Consider the following 25525-nt stretch of genomic DNA (forward strand, 5'->3'; position numbering starts at 1 on the left):
AAAAGATACTGAGTCACTGTGGGAAACCAAGAGAACAGTTTCCTGGGCAACCAGTCAGGCCATGGTAAGGAATTCCCTAGTACCCTAGGAAAGAAGGAAGAAACAGGCTGGCTCCCAAGGACATGGCAAAGAGGGCCAATATGGGACCCTGAGGCAGGACAGAAGGTGAAGAGCACAGGGGCAGAGAGAGACGTCATGTCAGGGTACAGTGGAGACCTCCAAGGCTAGGCATGATCAAACTAACCAAGTAGTATCAGAAAGGAATGGAAGCAGCAGAGAGAGGAAAGGCCAAGGCCCACTGGGGTAGTAGAAGGGCTGCCATCAGGCTAACCTAGAATAGCAGGGATGAGGACAAGAAGAGAGGCTGAGCATCCCAGGCCAGAGGGGAAGAGTGTGATAAACAGAAACAAACAGTAGTCAAAGGCAACTTCTCAGAGTATGAGGTTTCTTTTATTTCTAGCTCCCCTGTCCTACCCATCTCTGCTTGCCTTCTCTACCTCCTTCTTCCTCCTTTCCTCCAAATTGCAGATACCAAGCAAGTGGAAATCCATGCAGGCCATGAACAGGACTGGAACGGTCCCTCCTGATAGCTCCAGGGAGGGCCTTCTACCCTCACATTATCTTGTGTCTCTGTGCAATCTGTCAGTGAGGATCTTGTACTTCTGTGTTACTTCATCAATCCTGGCAGCTATACAGAAAAAGAAATACAAACAGCAAAGTGAGTTCAAGGCTTGCAAGCTTGAAAGAGGCAGAAGCTGGCAGTCCATACAAGACTCCCCCGTCTTTCTACCAGAACCCCTGTCCACCCTATTCTGCTCAGGCTATCCCTGGGCATGACCAGGTGGTAAGGGGACTACTCCCACCTGGTCTTTAAGGGGCTTGGAGCTTGGGGGTCCAACTTCTACCATGACCCAGAAACACTGATCAGGGAACTGCTATGGGAGACCCTTGACTGTAGTAAGCCTGCAGCTTAGGGGTCTCTGACTGAGTCACACTGACCAGGACAGTGTCAAGGCTCAGGCCAGACCACCTCAAAGCCCAGGAGTTGCTCTGGTTTTGATGGTGAGTTGTTTTAATCAGATACCAGTATATGCACACAGTAACAAAACCAGTAACACAGAACTGCTCTGAGGCAAAAACAGATCTATTGCTTTTCCTACCAGTTTGATTACCCTCTCTGTCTTCTCATGAGGAAAAAGAAGGCTCATAACCCATGCTGCCTGTCCTCTCTCTTCCACAATCCCACTGTTAGCTATACTTTGCCTTTTACATGTCAAGGTTATCACCAGTGACATGAGTACAGTGATAGCCCCAATTTGTCATTGTTTGCCCTCACAAGCATAGCTCTGGAGCTTGGGAGTCATGGGAGCATGCCCACCCTGAACAGCACCATAAGGATCCTTCCCCGTTTGCTGTATTTCCAGTGGTATCCTAGTTGGAGAGCTTCCCTGTGGCAAACTGTGTCCCTTTGCAGATGGCACTTTGCTGGGTTCTGCCTTGCCCTTCCTTTGTGGCATTTGCCTTTATCAATCCCTGGAGTGTGGCCAGATTCTAGACCCTTGGCCTCACCCTATCCTGGTGGAAAGCCTGCTTTACCCTCACAGGTGGACTTCAACAGTTCTCGGCCTCCAGGTGTGCTCCTGAGACCACACACTGGATTAGTCTCTTGAAGTTTTGGCCTATATCAGGGGGGTTTTGGACTGAGTCCTTTGGGTTCCCCCCTGATCTGGACTTGAAATGAGGAGACCCACCTGCTTCATTTCTGTTTCTGTGGATCCAGTTTCTATGTCCTGTAGCTTGTACTTACTCTACCATCTCACTTCTCTGTTCCTAGAGACTTACTGCCTTATGTGTTACTGTCTTCTGGTCTTTCGTCTCACCTGGGCTTTCAGTTATCCAGGCACATTGCCTGTCACATTGTTTGAAAGTTCTCCACGCACAATTTCCTGTATATCCAGGTCTTCTCTCTTCATTATACTGGTCCTCTGTACCCTACCCTGCCCTACCCTGGAGCGCCTCTGCTGTTAGGATGTGGAGCCTGGGTAAAAGGTACTCCCCACCATGCTGGTCAGAGATTCAGAGATTTTTTTCCTGTGAAGGGGTCATGAAGAAGAGTTCCATGGAGAGCAGGGATGGTTGACAGGATGATCTGGCTTCAGGAAGAAGCAGTAAGGCCAGCCCTCATCATATGAAGCCTCAGAAGCAAGGAAGCAGACTTCATATCAGAAGCTGATTTGCTTTTTCACTGCCATTGTTTTCTCCACAGGAGACCAAGTCACCTATGTGTTCTCTATAGAGTGCTTCTGTTCTGGGGCAGCTGCTAGGCCTTGAGATCACAGTGGTTAGTTGGTTAGCTCCACCATCACAGCATCTGCCCCCACTACTCCCTTGGGCTGTTGTCACTTGGCTGTTCTGTAGGCCTGACAATTTGTTCCCTTTTGCTGTCTCTCTTCCACACCTGTTAATCGTTCTTGTCATTTGTGTCCTCTCCCATTCTCAGCTCTGGCAGGGTCACTTTGTCCTCTAAATATGTTGGTATTGTTACAGTCACCCAGTCACACAATGCCATAAGCCAGAAGGCACACATGAGCTTCTTATTTGATACTCTGGGACATGTCACCAACAGGACTCAGCTACAGCATCCAGATCAATGAAAGGGAAAACGACACAGAAACAGACCCCTCCCAAGTAAGTGGAAGGTAGTTTTTCATAAAGGCCAAAACCCATAATGGATCAGGTAGAAAACAGGCAGTCAAAGGTTAAAGTGGCTTTGGAGTGGATTTGATACTGGTCCTTTTCTCTGGGCATGTCTAGTGCCCAAGACTTTGTCTCAAAGCAAATCAGGAATCTGTACTGACAAGAGCTGAGTCAGGAGTCCATCCCTGCTCTACTCACCATCTCCACATCACTGAGGCCACTGGGAACCAAAGCATGGGGTGGGAGTGCCTAGCTCATACCGCCAAGCTTGCTATCAGTGATAGTATGCCCTACTCACCAGTGAGCGGGCATACTGTTAAGGCTATTAATGATCATTATTGCAGTAATGATAGCATAGATTATGAACAATTTACTAATAGTAATTACATGGACTGTAGTAAGAGCCACAGTGACACTGGTGACTAGGGTAAATACATTTATACATATACATACATATACTATAATATATTTTAAGATGGAGGATCCTCTTGCAGCTCAGTAAATAAGAAGAGACTCCCAAGTGTCTATTGTACATGTGGCAGGTGTGTGCCAGTGCAGAACATAGAAATAAGGTCAGCAGTCATAGAGAATCACAAGCAGGGCCTATAGTGCCAGCTACTGGAGAGGATGAGGAAGGAGTATCACAAGTTCAAGGCCAGCCTGAGAAATTTAGTGAGACCCTTTCTCTAGTACAGGTGGGGAAAAGTCCCCAAAGAGATGGCATAAAGGCTATGATCTAAGGCCACTACTTGAGGAAAAATCAGTGAAAATAGTTATAGTAAAGTGCTTTACTTTCTGCCCACTGAAACAGTTGGGAAAAATAATACACTAATCAAAAAGCTTGGAAGGAAAGGCTGGGAAATAAAGGCTTGGGGGTGAGCAGTCCACAGGATGCCTAAAAGGACCTAAAAAGCCCAGCACTTTGAAAATGCCCAGGAGAATCCAAAGAAGGCTCTGAGTCCTCCTCCTGGCTGATCCTGAGACTCTGAGCCAACAAGAAGTGGAAAAGAAGGAAACGTTGTCAACTGCTTAGCTGTTGGTGAACAACAAGAATCTAGAAAGTCAAGACCTCCAAAATGGGTGTTAAACCTATAGGAGTTCACATGAAGACATATAACCAAAATGCCAAAAGCCAGAAACAAGCAGAAAACAAAAAGGAAGTGAAGAGACCTATTACATACAAGGGTCTTTAACAAGAATACAAGTTGGTTTCATATCAAAAGCTATGAAGGTCAAATGACAGTGGGATGATACAGTCAAAGTATGGAAGAACTGCCATCCAAGAGCAAAGAGCCAAATGATCCTTCAAAAATGAAGGAGAAAATCAGATGCCTCTGAAAACATTTTTGTGCAGTGGATGGTGGTTAAAACAGAAACTCACAACTAGTCAAAGTGCTGTGGAGTGCTAACTCACAAATGGAAAATCAAAACATGAAGGCAAAGGAGGTGGAAAGACTGTAAGAGCCAGAGGTTAGGAAGTACTCAAGCAAAACAGTGTCTTCTGAACACGACAGGGATGATGCACTCATGACTCACAGTGGCTGTGATTGCTTACACAAGCTCAAGCCTGTTGACATGCTAGCATGAAGCTGGAGTAGCTCACAAGCCCCCACCCCTAGTGATGGAGCTATTGACAGCTGATAGATGTTAGGGTAATGCTAGGCAGTTTTCTTTAAAAAATATGCCCCCCAGTAGGTCAACCATGCTCCAGTGAATGGCCCCACACCCAAAAGTATATATATATATGGACAGGACAAATTAGCCTTGGTGGGATTTATTTTTAAAGTGGACATTAAGTTAGGAGAAGAGTAGGGATGAATCTGGAAGACATTTAGGGTAAGAGTGAGGATTGGATATGATCAAAATACATGTCTAATATTCTCAGAGAATAAAAATATTACATTGAATTTTTTAATGAAGGAGAAAGTAAAGAAGGTATTCTAAGATCAACAAAAACTGAGGGAATTTGTCACTGGTGGACCTTCCCTACAAAGTATGAATATCATCTAAAATCACTACATAGTGATTATCAGCCTACATCAATAAAGAACTTGAAAGTCAGGTCTGTGATTCATATCTGGAATTCTAGCACTTGGGAGGCAGAGGCAGGAGATTTGCTGAATATTTGAGGCCAACCTCATCAGTATAGTGAATTTCAGACCATCTAAGGCTATAGAGTAAGACTTTGTCTTAAACAAAACAAACACCAATAAAAGTAAAAAGACAGACAAATGACAACTAACATAAATATATTTTTGTTTGTAATTTTCTTCTAATTTTGAATGCAACTGCATGAATCAGTAATTATAAATCCATGTTGATGGGCATAGAATACATGAAACTTGAATCTAAATTTAAAAATAACTTGTGAAAGGACAAAGAAATTCTATTAAAGCACAACTTTTGTGTACTATTGAAATTAACTTGGCACCAGAGTGCTTTAGGTCATTAGCTATAATCCTAAAGGCAAGTGGTGAGAAAATGAATATTTTAGAAAACATTTATATGACGCAGCAATTCTGCTTTAGACCCAAGAGAATCAAAAACATGTTCAAACAAAAAAATCTAGCAGCATTATTAATAACAGTTAAAATGAAGGAACAACCTGTATGTCTCTTGATAGATGAATAAACAAAAATATTTTACATATTAATTATAGCCATACAGCAACCATACAAAAGAATGCAGCACATGGATGAACCTTGAAACAATTGTGCTCTGTGAAAAAGGGCAGGCAAAAGGTAACACACTGTTCAATTCCATTATAAGAAAAATGTCCAGAAAAGACAAGGCTATAGAGAAAGACAGTAGATCAGTGTTTGTCATGGGCTAGAGTTTGGGGAAAAATGGAAGAGAGATTGCTAATTTTTTTCCTTTCTTTTTTTTCTTTGAGACAGGGTCTCATTTTATGTAGCTCCAGCTCTCCTGAAACTCACTATGTAGACCAAGCTAACCTTGAAGTCACAGAAATCCACCTACCTCTGCCTCACAAGTGCTGGGATTTAAAGGTGTATATCATTACATCCAGATTCTGGTACAGTACTTCTTTTGGGGATAATAAAAATATTCTAGGGCCGGGCGGTGGTGGCGCACGCCTTTAATCCCAGCACTCGGGAGGCAGAGCCAGCGGATCTCTGTGAGTTCGAGGCCAGCCTGGGCTACCAAGTGAGCTCCAGGAAAGGCGCAAAGCTACACAGAGAAACCCTGTCTCGAAAAACCAAAAAAAAAAAAAAATTCCAGGAGCTAGAGAGATGGCTCAGAGGTTAAAAGCACTTGTTGCTCTTCCAGAGGACCTGGGTTTAATTCCCAGCACCTACAAGACAGCTCACAATTGTCTATAACCCTAGTCACTGGGGATTTGATGGCCTCAGTGGGCACTGCATCCACATTGTACACAAATATACATGCAGACAAAACATCCATATACATAAAATAAAAATAAATAAATAAATATTTAAAAAATATTCCAGACTTAGCCATGATGGTTGTGCAACTGTATGAACTGTATGAGTATCCTTTAAAAAAAAACTAGATTGTTCACTGCTGAAAGAGTGAATTTTATGTTATGTGGATTATAGTTCAGTAAAGCTGCTATTAAAATAGGGTTTATAAGCCGGGCACTGTGGCTCACATCTTTATTCCCATCACTCGGCAGGCAGAGGAAGGAGGATTTCTATGAGTTCAAAGCCAGCCTGGTCTACAGAGAGAGTTCTAGGACAGCCTAGGCTACACAGAGAAACTCTGTCTCGAAAATAAAATAGGGCTTAGGTGCAACTCATTTGTACAGCATATATAAAGCCTAGATTTAATCTCCAGTGAAGAGAGAGGGGAAAAAGAAAAACTATTTTTACCTTATGGGTTTATTTTTTGTCATTTGTTTTCTTATCTCTACAGTGCAAAGACAGAAAAAAAGAGAAACAGACTAGAATAGAGAGCTCAGAGACTCACACATGTAGTACTAATATTTGATGACTAACAGAAGTGATGGGTTTATAGACCAATGGGGAAAAGAGTGCATTTCCATTAAGTGCTACTGGGACAGATGTGTATTCATATAGAATAGAATGAAACTGTACTCCCATCTCATGCTATAATCTGGGAAGATTACTAACCTAACCACAGAAGTGAATGCTATAAAGCCTACTCCTTGTCAGAGTAGGAATGCTATCTACAATAAATACAAAAGATGCTTTCCATAAAGGAATTATGGCTACATCTGACTACATGCAAATTGTATAACAAATGACCACACACAAGTTATGAAAAGATAAGTCACATTGTGGAGGAAGATATGCATCCTACACAGAGCATTCAAAGACCTCTATGTACCATATATAAAACAAGCTATAAATCAATGAGAAAACAACAAGTTTTTACAAGTGAGACTTCAACAGGCATTTCACAAAAAGGAAAGCTTAAATGATCAATAAATGCATGCAAATGTGCAACTCTGTAAGTACTCACTAAGATACAGAATAAACATGCAGCAAAATGCTGTTACACATGCCCTACATATCATCAGTTACCAAGCCAAGTCATGGCTGGTGCTGATGGGGATGTGCAGCTATGGGACATCAAATGGGGAGCGGGCAATGTGGCAGGATGGAGTAACACTACTCCCAGGAAGACATCTTGGAGAAAATGGCACATGTCTACACAGGGAGATATGTTCAAAAATTCTCAGAGCAGTGGTATCTGTAAAAATCTCAAATTGACTGGGTATGGAGGCTGATGTTTTTCATCCCAACACTCAGGAGGCTGAAACAGGTAGATTGCTTGTGAGTCTGAGGCCAGCCTAAGCTATATAGTAAATTCTAGGTGAACATGAGCTACAATGTCAGGTCTTCTCTCAAAAACAAACAAATAAACAAAAAAAAAACCCTCAAATGAAACAAGTCCTTAAGTCCGGAAAGAGTGGGATGAAGACTTAGAGCAGCATGTGCTGGCTAGTTTTATGTCAACTTGACACAAACTAGAGTCATTTGGGAAGTTTGGAACCTCAATTGAGAAAATGTCCCCACCAAATGGATTGATGATTGATGTGGGCCCAGTTCACTATAGGTGGTACTACCCCTGGGCTGGTGGTCCTGGGTACTATAAGAAAGCAGGCTAACTAAACCTGTAAGCATTTTATCTCCATGGCCTCTGCATCAGTTCCTGTCTCCAGGTTCCTGTCTTGAGTTCCTGCCCTGACTTCCCACAGTTCTCTCACAGTGGTGTGAAACTATAAGATAAAATGCTAAGACTAATAGAAGTGGTGGAGAGGGTGCGTGAACTAGCCTTCCCCTGTACTCGGATTGGTGACTACCCTAATTGTCATCATAGAACCTACATCCAGTGACTGATGGAAGCAGATGTAGACACCCACAGCCAAGCACTTGGCCAAGCTCCTGGAGTTCAGTTGAAGAGAGGGAGGAAGGACTATAAGAGCAAGTGGGGACAAGAACATGATGGGAAAATCCATAGAGATAGCTGACCCAAGCTAGTGGGAGCTCATGGACTCTCGACTGACAGCTGGGGAATCTGCATGAGACCCAATTAGGCCCTCTGAATGTGGGTGAAAGTTTCGTGGCTTGACATGTTTGTGGGTTCCCTGGCAATGGGACCAGGACTTATCCCAGGTAAACAAACTGGATTTTAGAGCCCATTCCCTATGGTGCAATGCCTTAGTCAGCTGTGATGCAAGGAGGAGGGGCTAGGTCTGGCCCCAACTTGGTATGCCAGCCTGTGTTGACAACCCAAGGGAGGCCTTGCCCTCTATGAGGAAGGGATGGGAGTGTAATGGGGGGTAGGTGTTATGGGGGAGCAGGAGAATCTTGGAGGCAGAACAGGGGTTGGTATATAAAAGGAAAGAAAAAAATTTTTAATAAAAAAAAAGATAAAATAAACCCTTTCCTCCCCAAGTTACTTACGGTCATGATGTTTTATCACAGCAATAGAAACTCAAAGACATGGGGTAAGATGTAGCACTATATAGCAGGATCAACAAACCAAGATTGACTGCCTATTTTCATAGATGAAATTTTACTGAAACACAGCCACATTCATTAATGGAGGACAAGGCATGGTATAGCAGGCCTTTCATCTCAGTACTCAGAAGGCTGAGGCAAGAGAATTACCTGGACTTTATAGAAAAACCTTGCCTCAAAAAAAAGTACAAACACAAAACAAACTTAGGGAGGAGGGGTATAATTAAAATTAAATTCAGATACAATTTTACTCCTATCTAATAGCAATAATATAAAAAGAAAGAAAATGAAAATAGGTTAAAGAATAGCAAGAAACTGATGAAAATTCTCATACCCAGGACCAGTGGTTATCTGACTGTGGTTCATTTCTTTTAGTTTTACCTCTACACATCTCTGAGTTATTCCAATTTCCTGTCAGGAATTCTGAAAGCATTTTTTCCAAGGGAAAGAAAACAAGCATTAAAATAAAAACTAAGCATCCAGTCTCCTAAGGACTGGCCTGGTACAGAAAGAAGTGGCCCTGCCATGGAGCATACTTGGGTTAAGTAGGCAGGAACAACTGCCCCTCAGCCCCAGGCACTTACCTAGGCTTATCCCAGAGTTGTTGCTGCCCCAACAGTTCGGGTCCCCTTGCTGCCTCCTTGCTGCTTCCATAGCTTCAGCAGAAGTGTCTGCAATCTCCATGACTGCTCTCAACAACTGCCAAGATGGAGAAGACATGCAGGCATCAGTGAGGCTAGTCTGACCTAGAGATGGCATCTGTTGCTTCCAACCCAAGCTTATACTGAAGCCCCAAAAGACAGCCAACAGAAAGAGAACTCTCAGCTGGAGAGTTGCCCTTCAAACCTAAGTCTCCTCCTTCCTGGCTCAGTGGTGACTCCACACTATTACGTTACTCTCGCAGCCCTCAGTTCTTAGTAACATGTTAGCATTCACTGCATGCTGTGCCAGCCTGAGCAAAGCAAATGGCAGGGTGGGAAAAGAAATGTCCTACCAAATAGTACCTCTGTGATGAAAGCTTCCCACTATTGGGAGAGTCTCATGAGAGGTTGGGAAGTCTTGGGTTTTCTTGTCATAACCTAAAATCAGCATCAGGGCACTGTGAGCCAAAGTCAGTTGTACACATTGCAACTACAGTAATGAGAATTAAGTCCATCTGCTAAGCCTGGCCTCTGAGAACCTGAAATACAGGAGAGTCAAGCAAGTCACATTCACTCAATGGCTTAGCCACATACCCTACTGCCTCCTATCTTGTTTGTCTGTCTGGCCTAGTACTCGGTCAGACACAAGATCAGAGGGAGCATGGCATCTGTGGGCATGTGAAAACAACACAAGCATAGAAACTAGGACCAGGACACCATACTGAGTCAAATATGTAGGCCATGCATGCACCTCCCTAGGGGTACAAGAGGTAAGAATGGAAATCTCCTAAGTCAGGGGGCGTCTCTTGGAGACAGTGTCCACATCAGCTCTCATCACCTTCCCAAGGTACCAGAAATGTTTGTCCTCACCTGACAAAGGTCCCAAGACCCAGAGTACTACCATATGATTGGTTGAGGAGCCCAGGCCAAGTCCTCTCAAGCTCTTTCCCAGGCCCTACACCTGACATCAGAGGCTGCCAAGGTCCTGAGCTCAAGCCTGGTGGGCATGTACTCTTGACATGCTGGGCAGCACAGAGATATGGAGGTGTCTTACTTGGCCACAGGAAGCCAGAGTCTGATAGACAGCTTGGATGATGGGGCCACTTGGGTGCAGGCTGGGTAGTGGGCGCTGGCAGCACTCTCCCAGCTCATCATCATAGACTTGCAGGAAGGCCAAGATGAGCTGGTAGAAGTCGGAGACGACCAGACGAAGCTTCTGGTCTATGGTACTAGTATCAGTCCCAGCTTTATGATGTGCAAAGCACTGCAAAACCAAGGGTAACAGTCAATTGAGGCTGCCCTGCCTAGCCAGCCTGGGCTGATGCCAGCCTACATAACACAAATTGACATAACATAGCACACTGACAAAGAAGAAAGTCTCCATAAAGGAGGAGATAGAGAGTGTGAATGGAGCCTCAACTCTGAGGCTAATGTTTGCATAGGCCTCAATCTTCTAGCCTGGCTAATAGATGCCAGTAGGGCTGAACTTGAGAAGATATGTGAAGGTGTACATTCAGGCCTAGTGCACAGCTGCCATCTGAAATACATTCTTTCCTTTCATGCTAGGACCCTCAGCACCTACCTCCATACTCTTGTGGCATCTCACTGAAGCCTCACAGCACACCATGCTGAAGGGGACACCACTTGCCCTAGAACTCAGCAGGGCCTGTTCCCCAAGTCCCAAAGTCCCCAGAGCTGGTGCCCTTCACCTGGTCTCGGAGTGTCTGCAGATTAGTAGCACTCTCCTGCAGCTGCCTGGCCAGATCTGCCACTTTTTCTCCCTCTGACTTGGCAGAGGGGCCAGCCCTGCAGGGGAAAAAAAAGGGAAGAACACTGTCAGCTCTCTGCTACTGATGCTGTAGGCAATAGAGCACTGTAAAGTCTGCCTTAGTGAACAGAAGCAAGTTGGGGTGATACTAGGTAGAGCCCTCCTGGAGACCTACTTTGGCAGGTCATCACATTGCTTGTTGAGAGAGGATTGCATGTCCAGGGGCCATGGGTCATTCTCAGGCTTCAAGATCGCCCACAGGTTGGGGCTGGAGAAGAGTTCCCCCAGCAATGCCTCATTCTTCTCTGTGGTGTCTTCAAGGTGTTCCTTCAGGCTGCAAAAACAGGACAGACACTGAGTATACTGTTATCAGCAGAAGCACTGGTGCAGCAGTCCCAAGATGAGGAGCTCCACTGCCTACAACCCTCCCAGCCTCTGCTTGCTTTGACCTCTCTGATGTCCTCATACCTGCAGACATCCAGGTGTTAATTCCCCTGCTATATATATAGATTAGTTCCCCCAAGGTCTACAGTGCAGGGATCTCAGGCCATGACCCAATATCCTAGAGACACAGCTACCCCTTGCTGGGCCACTGCCTGACCTCTGTCCAGCCAGCCCAACACCCAAGACAGTGACTAGGGGGAGCTGTCGCAATTTATCAGTCCTATAATTCATGGACCAATTATGTGGTTACTGTCACCATAGGGGACAGAGAGACCCCAGATGAAGATACATTCCCTCACCACCCTACCATCTCCATATCTAAGACCAAGACTAGCTGTCAAGGGCACCCGCCTGTGCCACTGACACCTTTACCTAGAATTACTGGAGCATCCAGTGGCCAGGCTCCTCATCATATCCAGCAACTGGTCCATGAACTGCAGCTGCTTCTGGGGACACTTGCGGCCCTGGCAGGGAAAGTCACACACATTTGCCACTAGACCCAGGCCGGGCCTAGACAGTTGTTCCAGGTGCCCAATCCTATGCTGCCCTTGTTGTGGCCAATGGCAAGAGGCCTGGCCAGACAGTTCCTCTTCCCTGTCCCTGACCCTTGCTGGTAGCCTCTTGAACTGGCTCAGCATGTCAAAACATATTACATTACACTGTGAGTTTGTCACAAAGCCAGAGGGGAAGGCTTATTCAATGAGTGGGTAGCATGCAGCAGAGCCTACTAAAGCAGAATAGAGCTCACAGGAATCTGGTGGTGGCCTATTCATCAGGGACACCTCCAAGTAAACATCTGGTATCCTCAGCCAATCCATCCTGGCCAAGAATGGCAGAGGCCAACAGGCACAGCATGAGGCCTAGAAGTGGCCTGTTCTCCAGCAGGGGCCTAGACTTTCCATCAGGAAGGCCACAGGCTTCTGTGCAGCAACTCATGCAGGGCTGACCAGGTCTCCTACCTGCCTATGTGCCCAGGTGATGCAGGGAGCTACCCAGTGAAGAGTCTAAGGCTTGCCTTCTTCTAGAAAGTCAATGATTCCCTAGGAGCAGGCACTCTCTTAGAGGCCATGACCGCTCCACAAATTCCTGTGAAAACAAGAACCAAGCAAGGCCTATCCCTTAAGTGTACCTTCTTACCACCCTGGCCTGGCACACACTGTTCTGAGGAAAAATAATCAAAGAGTCACTCGATCACTATTACCAGCCTTACAAAATCCCCTTCAACAAAAACAAGAACTGAAAGCCAGTAGTGGATGCAGATGCTGAAGGGAAAGGGCCAAATAGCCCCTAGTGAGGAGTAGTCTCAGGGGAAGCACAGTTCCAAGACTCACTGCCACCTCCAAGAGTGAGTTAGCAAGACCCACTCCAACACCCCCAACTCATGTCCTCAACCTGACACTGGCTTCTGAGACATTTTTATTTTTTTGTTGACTCAGTCTCCCCATTTGCCGAAGAAACACACCTGCAAGAGCAGTATGAGGCAAAAGATAGTACACTGCTTAAATTGGAGACAGCCCAGACAAAAACACAAGTGTGGCTGTCATTTGGTCAGTGGCCTGGGACACCGAGCCTATCATTCCCACTTAGAAGAAAGCTGGCTCCATTACCTCCCACTGTCAAATGCCCTCGAATGGTTGTGTAGCCTGCTTAGTTTCATCATCACAGACTTCCCCCATGTAGTCCTGGTCCATGTCTCCCTATGAGCTCTCTAAAGCCACAAACAACCCTTCTGGATGACCAGGATCCAGCCCTTACAAGACCTTAGGGTTAGCTTCCAGCAGGCTGGTCTGTGGCCACCTTACCGAAACCCATCACTATACTATACCCTATCTGTCTCCCAGCAAAGGGCAAGAACCAAAAATCACACTCTGGGATGATCTGGAGATATGGCAAAGTATGAGTCTTTGTGAATTCATTCTTCAGACCTTCCCAGAGTATGACTGTTGGGTCTTGTCCCTGCCTCTACCATACTATATCAGCAAACCCAGTGGGTCTGGCTGAATCCAGCCACTCCTCCACTTTCCCACTGCCATTCAAGCTATCATTTCACATGCCTGGCCACTGCTGTAACCTGACAACAGGTCCCTCAAGGTCCACTCTACCCACTCCATCTTCACACATTAGCCATAGCTGTTACTGTCGGACTAAATAGAAACCCCCATTCCTCAGTTCCAAGCTCCCTAGGCCACCACCCTACACACACTAAACCCTTCTCTGGCCTACAAAGGCCATCATATCTTCCCAATCTGTTCTATCTCCTTCCCTTGTTTTCATTCTGCTCTAACCTAATCAGCCTTCTAACAGTTGTCTGAACACATCAAGCACAGACCACCCACCCCTGGTCCTTTGACTTGCTGTTCTCCTAGATGTTCTTTTTTCATTTGGCTACACTGTTTTTTGTTTATTTGTTAAAATTTAATTCAGTCCATGAATTTTAACGTGTATAGTACAGTGATTGTTAGGATAGTCAAAGAGCCAAGTAGCCATCATCATAGTCAATTTTTAAAAATTTATTTACTTATGATGTGTCTGGCTGTTTTGCCTGCATGCATATCTGTGTGCTACATGTGTGAAGCACCCAATTCCAGTTTCAAGGGCTATAATGGAATTACAAGTGCTTGTGAGCCATCATGTGGAGGCTAGGACTCTAACCCTATCCCTTGGAAGAGCAGCAAGTACTCAAACCACTGAACCATCTTTCCATCACCATAGTCACATTTTAGAAACATCTCTAGAACCCCCAAAACAAACGCTAGACCCACTAAAAGTCATTTCTTATTTTTTTTTTCTTATTGGTCCGTCCCTAGCAATTACTATGCACCTATCTTTCTTTGTGGATTCACCTCTTTTGAACAGTCTACATTCAATGAATCTTGCAATATGTGACCTCTTATTATAAACTTATATTACCTTTTATTATCTGACTGCTTTTCACATAGCATAAACATCCTCAAAGATCATCTACATGGTCACATGTAGCTGTAACATCTTCTTTTTAAAAAATTATCTCACCAGTTGATGGGTATTAGGGGTATTTCTATTTCTGAGCCACTATGACACATCTATGAACATTCACAGTGAATTCTGGTACACATGTGTTAACTGTCTTCTACAGTAGCTGCACTATTTTGTGTTTCTACTAGCAATGTATGAGGGTTCCTATCTCCCCATCCCTGTCAGCCTGTATTATTTTCCTTCTAACTCTAGACATCATGGTATGAGCGGAGCATGCCATTGCAGTTCTAATTTTCATTGCTCTTGTGATCAGTGATAAAAAGCATCTTTCCATGAGTTTCTTACTAGCTTTTCCTCTCTGCCCTTTTGCTATTGAATCAGTCATGCAAATGACTTGTAGCTAGAGGATAGAAAAGGCCATTCCTGGGGAACTGAAAGCCTTAGAGATGTGGCATAGAGGAAAGAGATGGGGAAAATGACTCCACAAATCAGTTTCAGAAATTCTGAACCAGCCCTGTCTGTGCACAGCTGACTGATTACTAAGCCAGGAGTGAAGCCAGGCCCAGGTCCCAGGTTGACCACTGGGTGGCACATGCAGGATGAATGGGAAGAAGGTGAGCTGACAGTGGAAGTTCAGGGCAGAGAGGAGGGGTGGACCTGGCTGCATAAACTAAAGCAAGCCTAGAGTCTGCTGGAACACGTGGATTTCTACTCTCCACTAAACTTAACAAGATCCAAATAATAGCCAGCATGTCCAGAAAAAAATCCAAAATCATCTAGCACATGAAAAAACATGGAGACCTCAACTTATGTGAGAAAAGATGCTCATTAGACGCCTATACAGGGATTACAGAAAGGCAAATGAACTGACAGTTTTAAGTAGCCATCAGAAAAATGCTTGAATAAGCAATTATGAACAAGAAACAAAAACATAAAGTATCAGCAAAGAACCAAAAGAGAAAAGAACCATGTAACAACTTCAACCAGAAAACAGAATAAGAGAAGCATAGCCCACTGGATATTGGGAGATAAAGTTATACTTATCAGTGTTAGCTTACTGCGGTAACAAATGTTCCCACAGTGAGGGAGGCTGACATGGGGCCAATAACAGGAAAGAGATGGGAATTCTCTGTTCTTGTTGTTCACATTCCCTGTGAACCTGCTCTACTTAAAAACAAACCCTCACTGGAGAGACTCAACAGCACAATGAAGTACAGCCCCACCAAAAAAGGTTCATTAGTTCCTCAAATCTGAAAACACAGAATCACTACATATCTAGCACATATCCAAGAGATATGACAATGGGGATCAAGCAAAAACACAGACTGTCTACAACCCCATCATCCACAATAGTCAAAAAAACTGGAAACAATTATTTGAAATTTAGACATTTTAAGGATAGGGTAGACTTTCTCTGATTTAACTATGAGGTGAAACACGGACCCTCAGATGGGGATTTGGGAGCCACAGTCCTGAGTTGGAGGCCTAGTTCTGCCATCATGTGATCTCAAGTGGAGCTAAAAAACACTGTATGCTCAGGATGGGTGTGACAGTTACTGGAATATACTACCTATCTTAATACTATATATTACCTAGCATGATACTAGCCAAGTATGACATATCAAGTGAGAACAGGTTGCACTCTGTCCTTTTGGGCATCATGAACCAGATATGTGCCTGTATTTCCATCTCCTCTACAGGCCTCCCCATTCTGTCTATCTCCCACAGAGATTTCTGGCCGTGCTTAACCTGGGAATGCCTAGAGAAGTAGTCTTGCCCGGCATGCAGGCTCTGGAGCCAGAGGCCTCTCCCATCCACTCACCAACCCAGGACAAAAGCATGTACAACCTCTGCAGGAACAGAAGAAGGTCCTTTCTTACCATCAGAAGATCCTGGTCATCTGGTGCACACAACATCAGTTCATAGCCTAGCTTCACCATTTCTGTTAGAATACAAAGACCTTGTCACTACAGACACCCACCCAAAAAGAGTAGGATACAAGACATCCCAGAACTTAGAGTATATAGTATACTAAGGCTTCTCTTTCTAGATGTGTTTCCAGACCTGGAAGTGAATGAGGGAGTTACTCACCATATTCTGTATATCAGATATAGATGGCCAGTTGCCTAAGAAGCCATCAGAAATTAGAAGGCCTCCAACATGGACCATATGCCACCCTTTTAGAGACTTCATAAGGTTAATGCAAAAGGACCCATGGCTCACATTTGTCCATGTCCCAAATGTCTTTCATGGCCCATTCTCCTGACATGCCATTTTGAAGGTGAGTCTAGGCTATATTTTACAGATAAGGAGTCTGAGGCCCCTCAAGGAACAGGGAACACCTAGCCACATCTTCCAGAGTTTTCAGCACATCTTTGTATGGCCATCTAGTATATAAACAAAGGCCAGAAAGCGTCAGGCCAGCACCAATGTTCGGGAAGTACCTTTACCCCCTCACAGGCCAGGCTATGCCTCAGCAACAGCAGAGCAGGTGCAAACCTGTATAGAACATGCTATGAGACTCACTGGAAGAAGTGGCAGAGCATCTGTGTGGCCCTAGAAATACTCTGCAGATGCCACTGTGCCCCCAAGCCAGCCTGCTTCAACCACAGTCCTTAAATCCTTCTGACCCTGTCTTTCTCCTCTCAACAAATCCTGTTGAGCATACCTTTCCACCCATTCCCCAGTATCTTGCCTCAGTCACTGCAACAGCTGTGCTGCTGCCTGGGTGTTCTTATTTTTTACTACTGTATCCCCAGGAAGCCCAATGAACCCAATAGAAAACAAAGCCTTTCTTGAAATAAAAGCCAATGGCCTTCCACGACCTATAAGGCCTAGCAGGACCTATCCCTATCCCCTCCTGATTTCCTATACCTCATTATCCCCTCCACCCCAGCCATCTTTGTTCCCCACTCTTCCTCAAAGCTGCCAAGCATAGCCTACATCAATGCTTTGCATCTGCTGTTCCCTTGCCTTGGATACTACTCTCAGCCTGGCTCAGTTCCTCCCTTCTGCCATCTTCTGATAATAAGACCACCCTTCTTCCAACTCTCCCTAAGTCACCTTTACTTTAACTGGCAGTTTACAACCCTTCTCACCACCCTACCACTGAGAAGTTTATAGCCTTCTTTGTTCATCATCTGGGTTACCCATCATCTAACATTTAAATTAGACAAGGGTGGTACAGTTAACTACTGTACCCTAGTACCTCAAACACTGCCTCACATGTCAGCCAAACTCGAGAACTAACCACTACCTGTCCTCATTTCTTCAACTTCCACTCAGACAAGTACTCAACACATTCTGAGGAAGTGAACAAGACAAAGGCCTTCATCTTCAAAGAGGGAAGTGAGGCTGGATCTAGTGAAGTCCAAACTATGGATGGATGAGGGCAGCCTGCAGGCCAGGGCTTTCCCATATGCACCAGAGAACTCGAGTACTGCTTCCAAGCCTATGAGGGGACAGCAGGAAACACAGGGATGATGGCATCAAGGCCTGGTTGTTCTGAGACCCAACACCCTACTACATCCAAGAGGACAACTCTTCCCAGATAACTGATTAGCAATGACAGTTGGTGCACAGTTTGGGGCTCAAGTCCAGCTCACCCACCCTGCAGTGCTTAGAATACACACAGGCTGATGGAAAGCTTAGCCTTTTTAAATTTTATCAATGTTTGGCCACACTACAAGGAAGGAAAAAAACTACCCTCTTATACAAATGGCATTTTTGCTCACTTTCATCTAACTTTCCCACCAGGTTAAAGAGAGTTTCTATCAAAAAACCATCAAACTAGTAAGGTTACAAGGCGAATCACATCAAAGAGCAATCAGGGACTCATAGGAATACCATATGGACAGAATATGTACGCACATGCGCGCGCGCGCGCGCGCACGCGCGCACACACACACACATACCAGTGAAGACAGACCTCTAATGACATCAGAAAGAACCATGCTTTCTACCTCTCATTGCTATGGTGGACCTATGTACTATTTGGAAATTTTACAACTCAGTGAGACACTAACACCAAGCTCAAAATTGTCCAGAATTTATCATCAAATGCCACATTCCCATAAAGAGACCTACCCTGTATCTTCACATCCACTGCAGCTCCTTTCAGTGAACTGAACTTGTCCTGCAAGGAGGGACAGACCCTGTGGGAAAAGAGCAGTCTGTCAGGTGCCTGACTCACCACCCCTCCATACCTACTCTCTAAACAGAGAATTACCTGTACATGCTAAATGCCAGTGAGAAAAATTTCCCTCAGAAATACTCAAGGTGTGTACACACACACACACACACACACACACACACACACACACACACACACACACACACACACACACACACACACGTGTAGGGCTGGACAGATGGCTCAGCAGTTAAGAATACTGGCTGCTCTTCCAGAGTTCAATTTCCATCAGTGGCATAGTGACTCACAACCTCCGGTAATGAGATCTGGTGCCCTCTTCTGGCCTACAAGCATTCATGCAGGCAGAACACTGATGCGTGCACAAGAAGGGAAGAGTGTGGCCATTTGCAGGAGACTTTGGAACCTAACAATTTGGCCTGAATGTGCACCTACTGGGTCCCATTCAGCCCTGGCATTCCAGTCAGCATTTCAGCTCACTCCTTCTCAGCCTGGCCAGCTCTGATTATAAGGCCTTCCAAGGAACCATTCGGCCTCCTTGGCCAATGTGCCCTACACTTCCACAGGACTCTATTCTCTTGGAGTGAAAGCTGGCTGGGGCCAGAAACTGGCTTTCCCTTAGGTACTTTTGGAGCCTAACACATCTCTAGGCAATGACCAACACAAAAAGGAGGCCAGTGAGTATATAATGAAGGAACAATGATTACCTCTACTATTAGTCAACACCAATGCTACACTCTTCTCGTCTTTTTTTTTTTTTTTTTTTTTTTTTTTTTTGGTTTTTTCGTTTTTTGAGACAGTGTTTTTCTGTGTAGTTTTGGAGCCTGTCCTGGATCTCACTCTGTAGACCAGGCTGGCCTCGAACTCAGAGATCCACTTGGCTCTGCCTCCTGAGTGCTGAGGTTAAAGGCGTGCGCCGCCGCCGCCGCCGCCGCCGCCACCACCACCCTGCTCTACACTCTTTTCAAAGAGGTCATTTTACACTTTTTTTTGTTTTTTGTTTTTCAAAACAGGGTTTCTCTGCATACCCCTGACTGTCCTGGAACTCACTATGTTGACCAGTCTGGCCTCTAACTCAGAGATCCACCTACCTCTGCCTCCCAGATTAAGGGTGTGCACCACTTAGTTCTGCTTCATCTTACACTTTTCAAAAACCCCAATCCAATACACAGTTTAAAGGAGGGATGAGCCCACACATAGGCCCCCAGTTTGGTTTTTTTTTTTAAGTTTATTGCTACATCACCCCATCCATTCCTGCTCATGCTGTCTATGCTGCTTTTGTGCTACCCTGGCAAGACAGTTGGAGCAGTGTCTGGCCCATCATAGAAAAAGCCTTGCTGAATTCTGCTTCAAGACACTTGAAGGCTCCTACTGTGAAAAGGTTCTGATCACTAGGTTGTGTGGCCCTGGCCTTGAGGGAGGCACACAGATAAGCATAACAATGAGGCCCTCAGTAAGCATCAAGCCTTGAGAGAGTTCCTAGCTAGGTAGAACTGGTTCCACAGAGGACAGTAAGGAAGAAGTCCTCCAACAACTTCCATTTCATTGGAAAGTCCCGTCCAGCCCTGAGCTCCATCCCTGGTTTGGCTCTGGAGCCTTGAAATACACTTTTGCACCCTCACCAGCCTAAGGAGCTAGGCACCTTAACTAAGAGCTACGGACGTAGGTAAAGCAGGCACCTCACTGACAGCAAAGAGTTCTTGACTACCTACTATTGTAATCACCTTGGTGATGTGTATGGCCTGGGTGGCAGTATCTGGGCCTGCTGACCCAATGTGGTAGGAAAAGACAGTGACTAAACAGGACTGACTTTTTCTTCCTGGAGCCATGCTTGCCCAGGGTGCAGCAGAGACAGGGCTGAGGCTGCCTAAGAAGCACTACCCCCAGGATATACTAAGAAAAAACCTGATTCTTTGCAAGTTGGGGTTAGGAAGAGGAACAATCTAAGAGGCTGTTTTCTGTCACTGGGTTTCTGGACAATGTCCCTCCTTGATCATCAGGTACCCACCAAGCCAACAGTAATCACAACTCAGTAAACATGGACCATATCAAATCCCAATTACAATCAAAAGCCCAGGGCTTTCATTAAAGTTCATCTTGTATTGCCAGGGCCAGCTCCCCACCATCTTGGTCAAGTCTCTGTACCTGGCACTGTTAAGTAACCAGCTGCTCTCCTAGAGCTGGCTGGGTTATGAAACCCTCTGAGAGGACATATTCCCAGCTCCCACAGGAGACACCCCATGCATGGAAAGGGAAAGAACACAGGACATTACCGTATACACATCCATTCCAGTATGTCCAACCGGTACTTTGAGGGCCTACACAGCAGTTCCACAATTGTCTTTGGCTCTGTAATATACAGACCTTCAAGAAAGGGGCAATTTACACCCTAAGCAAGGAAAAGGAAAGTCAGAAGGAGCCTGTTACTGTAGAGTAGCAATGCATTTCTGTCAGTTTGTGCTCAGGACCGCTTCCTGACCCTTCCACACACACTACCCACCACCAAGAGCATGGTGCCAGACATAAGCACCTCCTGGTCTTGCCAAAAGTTCAAGTCCCTCCCATGTTTACCTCAAGTCCCTGTGACTTTGCTGCCCCACCACTTTTAAGTGTGTTCCCTCTATGCTACATGGTCACAAAACCAGGAAAATGCCTAAGAGTGGGTTAGAAAGACTAATATTAATTCTGACAGTCGAGGGAGACTGAAAGTGATCGCTGAGTCAGGAGATGGGAAGGAGGTTAGAGGGGGCAATGGGCCTGGGATAGCTCCCTGACTTTATAGTCATCTTCCTCACTGCTGCATGTACCTTAAGTCTGTGACCAAACACAAGGCAATGTATTGGCTGTCCCTCAAACCCAACTCCACCCACTTATAGGTCTGTGAGATTGGGGCCTGCGACATCCATTTCTTCATATGCTCCAAGTTTTCAGCCTCAATCTATGGAGACTGCATGAACAAAGGTCCAGAACACCAACGAGCTAACACAAACGATCCACAAGTCGCCCCCAGGGCTCTGCCAGGACCCACTACTGTAGATCCCTGTGGCGTGGTTAATTTTCACAGGAAGCTCCAGAAGGCCCTCTGAGGCAGAGTCCTGTCTGGTCTCCTATCCTAGAGTCCCTGGCTCACAGTACCTTCAGCTTCTCGAACACCTCCACAGCCTCCTTGACCACGCGGTCATCACTCACATCTTCGTAGTAGCTGTCACCAGAGCCGCAGCTAGAGGCAGCGGCCACACCCTTCTCCGCCATGTTCTGCGTTCTGAACCACAACCGGTTCACGCCCCCAAATTTACAGGCCGCAGCCGCACTGCTAACGGCACACTAGTTTCTTGGGTCTTCCCGCCCACCAGCCTGCGCGCGGCAGGGGCGGAGCCACCCGTCAGACTGGAGCGACAGAAGCCCACCCTCTTTCTCATTGAGCCTTCCTATTGGGCTGCAGATCGTCCACTGTCTGCGCGCGCCTCAGGGGGCAGAGCGCAGCGAATTGGGTAGGGCGAGGACAGGACAGAGGCGGGCTGAAGGCGGGGCAGGAGGAAGTTCCGAAGTTCGGGAGAAGGCGGCAGGGAGGGAAGGTGGGGGGGAAGGCAGGAGGGCGGGGGGAAGCAGGAGGAGGGGGCGGGGCAGAGGAGGGGCGTCGAGACTGAGCGAGTAGGACTTACCAAAGCTAGAGTAGCTCCTTAGCTCCTTTAGAAGGAAAAAAAAAGCGCAGAAGTCCTAGAGGTCAGGCTCTTCCATAAGGTGGCGCTCCTGCCTTGTTCGGGTTCTCTTTGGCAGTAGTAAATGGGACTTGACGAGGAAGGCAAGCTTTGGTGGAAGAACCAAGGCCTGAGCAATACATCTCCTGGCCCACAGTTCTATCTTGTTTCCTTTGCATACCAAGTCTGAGAGAAGGTTCTTAAATTCAAATCTGGCTCTGCCACTCACTGGCTGTATAACTTTTTTGTTTGTTTGTTTGTGTTGTGTATTCTGTTTGGGAACTCTTGAATCAGGGTTTGGCTTTATAGCCTAGGCTGACTTCAGACTTTTGATCCTCCTGCCTCAGTCTCCAGAGTGCTGTGATGACCACAGGTATGCACCATCATTCCCAGAAAACTGGATAACTTTGAACCAGTTACCTAATATCTCTGTGCTTCCTTGCTCTCAGATAAATGTTGGATAATGAGACTGCCTACTTCATTAGTTTACTAATGAGGATGACAAGAGGCAGTAATTTCTATGAAGTTAGTTCCAAGGCAGAGCCTGACAGGTTGAAAGTGCCTGTAAGTGTTCACTGTTATCACTATGCTCAGTTCCACACCCCTTCCTACCTTTGGCTTTCTTGTATGCTTTTGTGCCTCATTCCTGCCCATTCCACTGAAAAATCTCTCTGTATCCCAGGCCTTTCAAGGTCAACACATTTAGAGAAATATCAGTCAGCCTCTCTTATTTCTAGAACTCCAAAACCCTTGCTCAGGAGCCAAGATTCAGTAACCATCTATTGCACTCAGTATGTACATCCTCTGTGTATTGTAATGCCATCTCCTCAAAGAGGAGAGGCCGATCAAGAGGCAAGGAAAAACCAGGTGTGAGGCACATGCTTTCAAAACTTGTATGTGGACACAGAAAGATCACAAATTCAAGGCCAACCTCAACTACACAGTGATTTCCAGGCCATCTTGAGCTACTTGAGACCATGCTCATAAAACAAAGAAACAAACAAAAAGAGGCATAGAGTCTGGGGAGAAGACTCAATCCATGGTTTTTTTTTTTGTTGTTGTTGTTGTTGTTGTTGTTCTTTTAATCAGAATTAGGAGCATACCTCTGAGGCCAGTGCTGAGAAGATGATTCTACCTAAATGATAAGCTTCAGGTTCAGTGAGAGACCGTTTCAAAAATAAGGAGAAGGCTAGAGAGATGCCTCAGCCATTAAGAACAATTGCTGCTCTTGCAGAGTACCTAGGTTCAGTTTCCCAGCACCCATATGGCAGCTCACAACTGTCTGTAACTCCAGTTCCAGAAGACCCAACGCCCCTCTTCTGGACTCCTTGAGTACTGCATGCATATGGTGTATAGACATAAATGTAAGTAAACAGTCTCACACACACACACACACACACACACACACACACACACACACAGAAATATTTAAAAAATAAGGTAGAGAACAACTGAAAAAGACATCCAACATTAATCTTTGACTTCTATATATTCATATACCCCCCATATATATGCATGCACACACTGGAGGGCTGGGGGCAGGGGAGTTGCTGCGAGCAAGCAACTGAAATCCTCTGGCTGGAGAGGAGGGAGCAGGCAAGAGCTTAGGACTAACAGAAAGGGCCCCTAGACTGGCCCTGCTGAGAAGCCAGGGCCTAATTCCTTAGTAATAACTTGGAATGTCAAGCTCTTTGGAGGACAGGACATGGAGCCTCCCAACTTGAGCTGAAGAAATCTGGGGAGAAGAAGGCCCAGCAACTTGGCTCAGGGGCCCAGTTCATATCAAAGTACTTTAAGGCCCCTTTCTATCCTCCACAAGGTTGCTGCTTTAGACCTTTCTGTAATACAAGGGTGGGAGGGGCTTTTGGTTGCTTGTTCTTTGTTTTATTTTTTGCTTGTTTTTTTTTTTTTTTTACTTTTTCCTGCCTTTTTCTGTTTTTGTTATTTCTTCCTTTCTTTTTAGAAAATTTCATTTCAATTATGACCCCAGCTCAGACATTCAAATTCTTGTGGGTTTTTCCTGTGGATCTTTCCTAGGACTGGGGAATTTGGCGAGAGAAACCACTGCAGTGTGGCTGCCTCCCTCCACCCTCCCTATATCCTCTGCTCCTGAGGAATGGAAAAGAAACTAGCCCCTGTGTATTCTGGAAGAAAATCCTCCTTCTCCACCTAGTCCCAGGGAGCCAGGGCACTGAGCAGGTCTTTCCCCAGCTCTGCAGCTTTGTCTATACAGCTCCAGGTGGGGCCTGAGGGATTTGTGGGGCCTTGGAGAAGCAAAGTCCATCCACAGAAGCTCTGGAGGCTAGCCTCCTGCACCAAGGCCACGGTAGCAGGGGGTAGCCTGCTTTCCAATTCAGTCATGGTACCTCTCAGTCATCCTCCACTGGAGACTGTGGTGGAAATGAAGAGAATCATGGGACCTCAGTAACAGGAAAGAAGAGGCCCAGTCATAGAAACTTCTGGAAACAGACTAAATCTCAACATAAGGAAGCATATCTCCAAGAAAACCTTGTCTATACATTAGCTGGCTGGAGAAGAAGGGTGCTATATATCTTGGAAGGTGTGTGTTCCAGGAAAGTATGTGGATACATGGGGATGGGTTCCTATAATGGAGGAGAGGAGAGTGGGCAGACCTCTAAGGACAATCCTGCCCAAAGGATATGAGTTCTATAAGGGAGATGGGATGGAGACAAGGCATCAAGAGCCCATTGTGATGGAGCTAAAACACCCTAAGGCCTGCAGTGGGGGGAGTGGTTAGGGACAGGGTTGGGGGGCCTTGGACAGAACTAGGATTTATAGGAAGCAAGAGCCAGCCCATGATTGCAGTGATATATTTGTGTACCCCAATAAAGTTTGCCTGGGGATCAGAGGACCAAGTCAGCCACTATATTAAACATAGAGGTTTCCAGATCTCTGTGAGTTCAAGGCTGCACTGAGAACAGAGCCAGGCATGGTGATACATGCCTTTAATCCCAGCACTAGGAAGGAAGGAAGATGGCAGGGCACAGAAAGGTATATAAGGCGTGAGTAAATTGAGGCTGAGGATTTCACAGAGGTAAGAATGTGGCTGGCTTGTTCGGTTTCTCTGATCTTTCAGCTTTCACTCCAATATCTGGCTCTGGGTTTTTTATTAATAAGGCCATTTATCAATTCGTCTTACAAATGATCATGAGGAAAACTTGGCCATGGGTTGCAGCAGGGCC

The 25525-nt window shown here is 45.7% G+C and overlaps 1 protein-coding gene across 3 annotated transcripts; it reads right to left on the minus strand.

Moving 5' to 3' along the window:
• Positions 1–424: 424 nt before the first annotated feature.
• Positions 425–22112, minus strand: Haus7 (HAUS augmin like complex subunit 7). 3 transcript variants are annotated; one of them, XM_028888545.2, is made up of 10 exons: positions 21760–22102; positions 20898–21013; positions 18561–18628; positions 16355–16416; positions 11892–11983; positions 11251–11409; positions 11017–11113; positions 10362–10571; positions 9251–9365; positions 425–688 (listed from the first exon to the last, which is right to left on the minus strand). In XM_028888545.2, the coding sequence occupies exons 1-10, from the start codon at positions 21874–21876 to the stop codon at positions 618–620; spliced, it is 1107 nt and encodes a 368-aa protein (XP_028744378.1). In that variant the 5' UTR covers positions 21877–22102; the 3' UTR covers positions 425–617. The 3 variants fall into 3 exon arrangements, with proteins under 3 accessions (XP_028744378.1, XP_028744380.1, XP_028744379.1); XM_028888547.2 differs by lacking the exon at positions 425–688 and adding an exon at positions 9671–9745 and having other exon boundaries at positions 9275–9365; positions 21760–22112; XM_028888546.2 differs by lacking the exon at positions 425–688 and adding an exon at positions 9661–9745 and having other exon boundaries at positions 9276–9365; positions 21760–22112.
• Positions 22113–25525: the final 3413 nt, after the last annotated feature.

The sequence above is a fragment of the Peromyscus leucopus genome, chromosome X, assembly GCF_004664715.2.
Source record: "Peromyscus leucopus breed LL Stock chromosome X, UCI_PerLeu_2.1, whole genome shotgun sequence".
NCBI lineage: Eukaryota > Metazoa > Chordata > Mammalia > Rodentia > Cricetidae > Peromyscus > Peromyscus leucopus.

Excerpts from the sequence above, each read along its gene's own strand:
- Haus7 (XM_028888545.2), bottom strand. The coding sequence starts at position 21,876 with ATGGCGGAGAAGGGTGTGGCCGCTGCCTCTAGCTGCGGCTCTGGTGAC. Across the intron at positions 10,572-11,016 it reads TGCAGACACTCCGAGACCAG|TGCTTTGCACATCATAAAGC; the intron begins GTGAAGGGCACC and ends TTGGTTTTGCAG. Across the intron at positions 689-9,250 it reads CAACTCTGGGATAAGCCTAG|CTGCCAGGATTGATGAAGTA; the intron begins GTAAGTGCCTGG and ends TTTTCTGTATAG.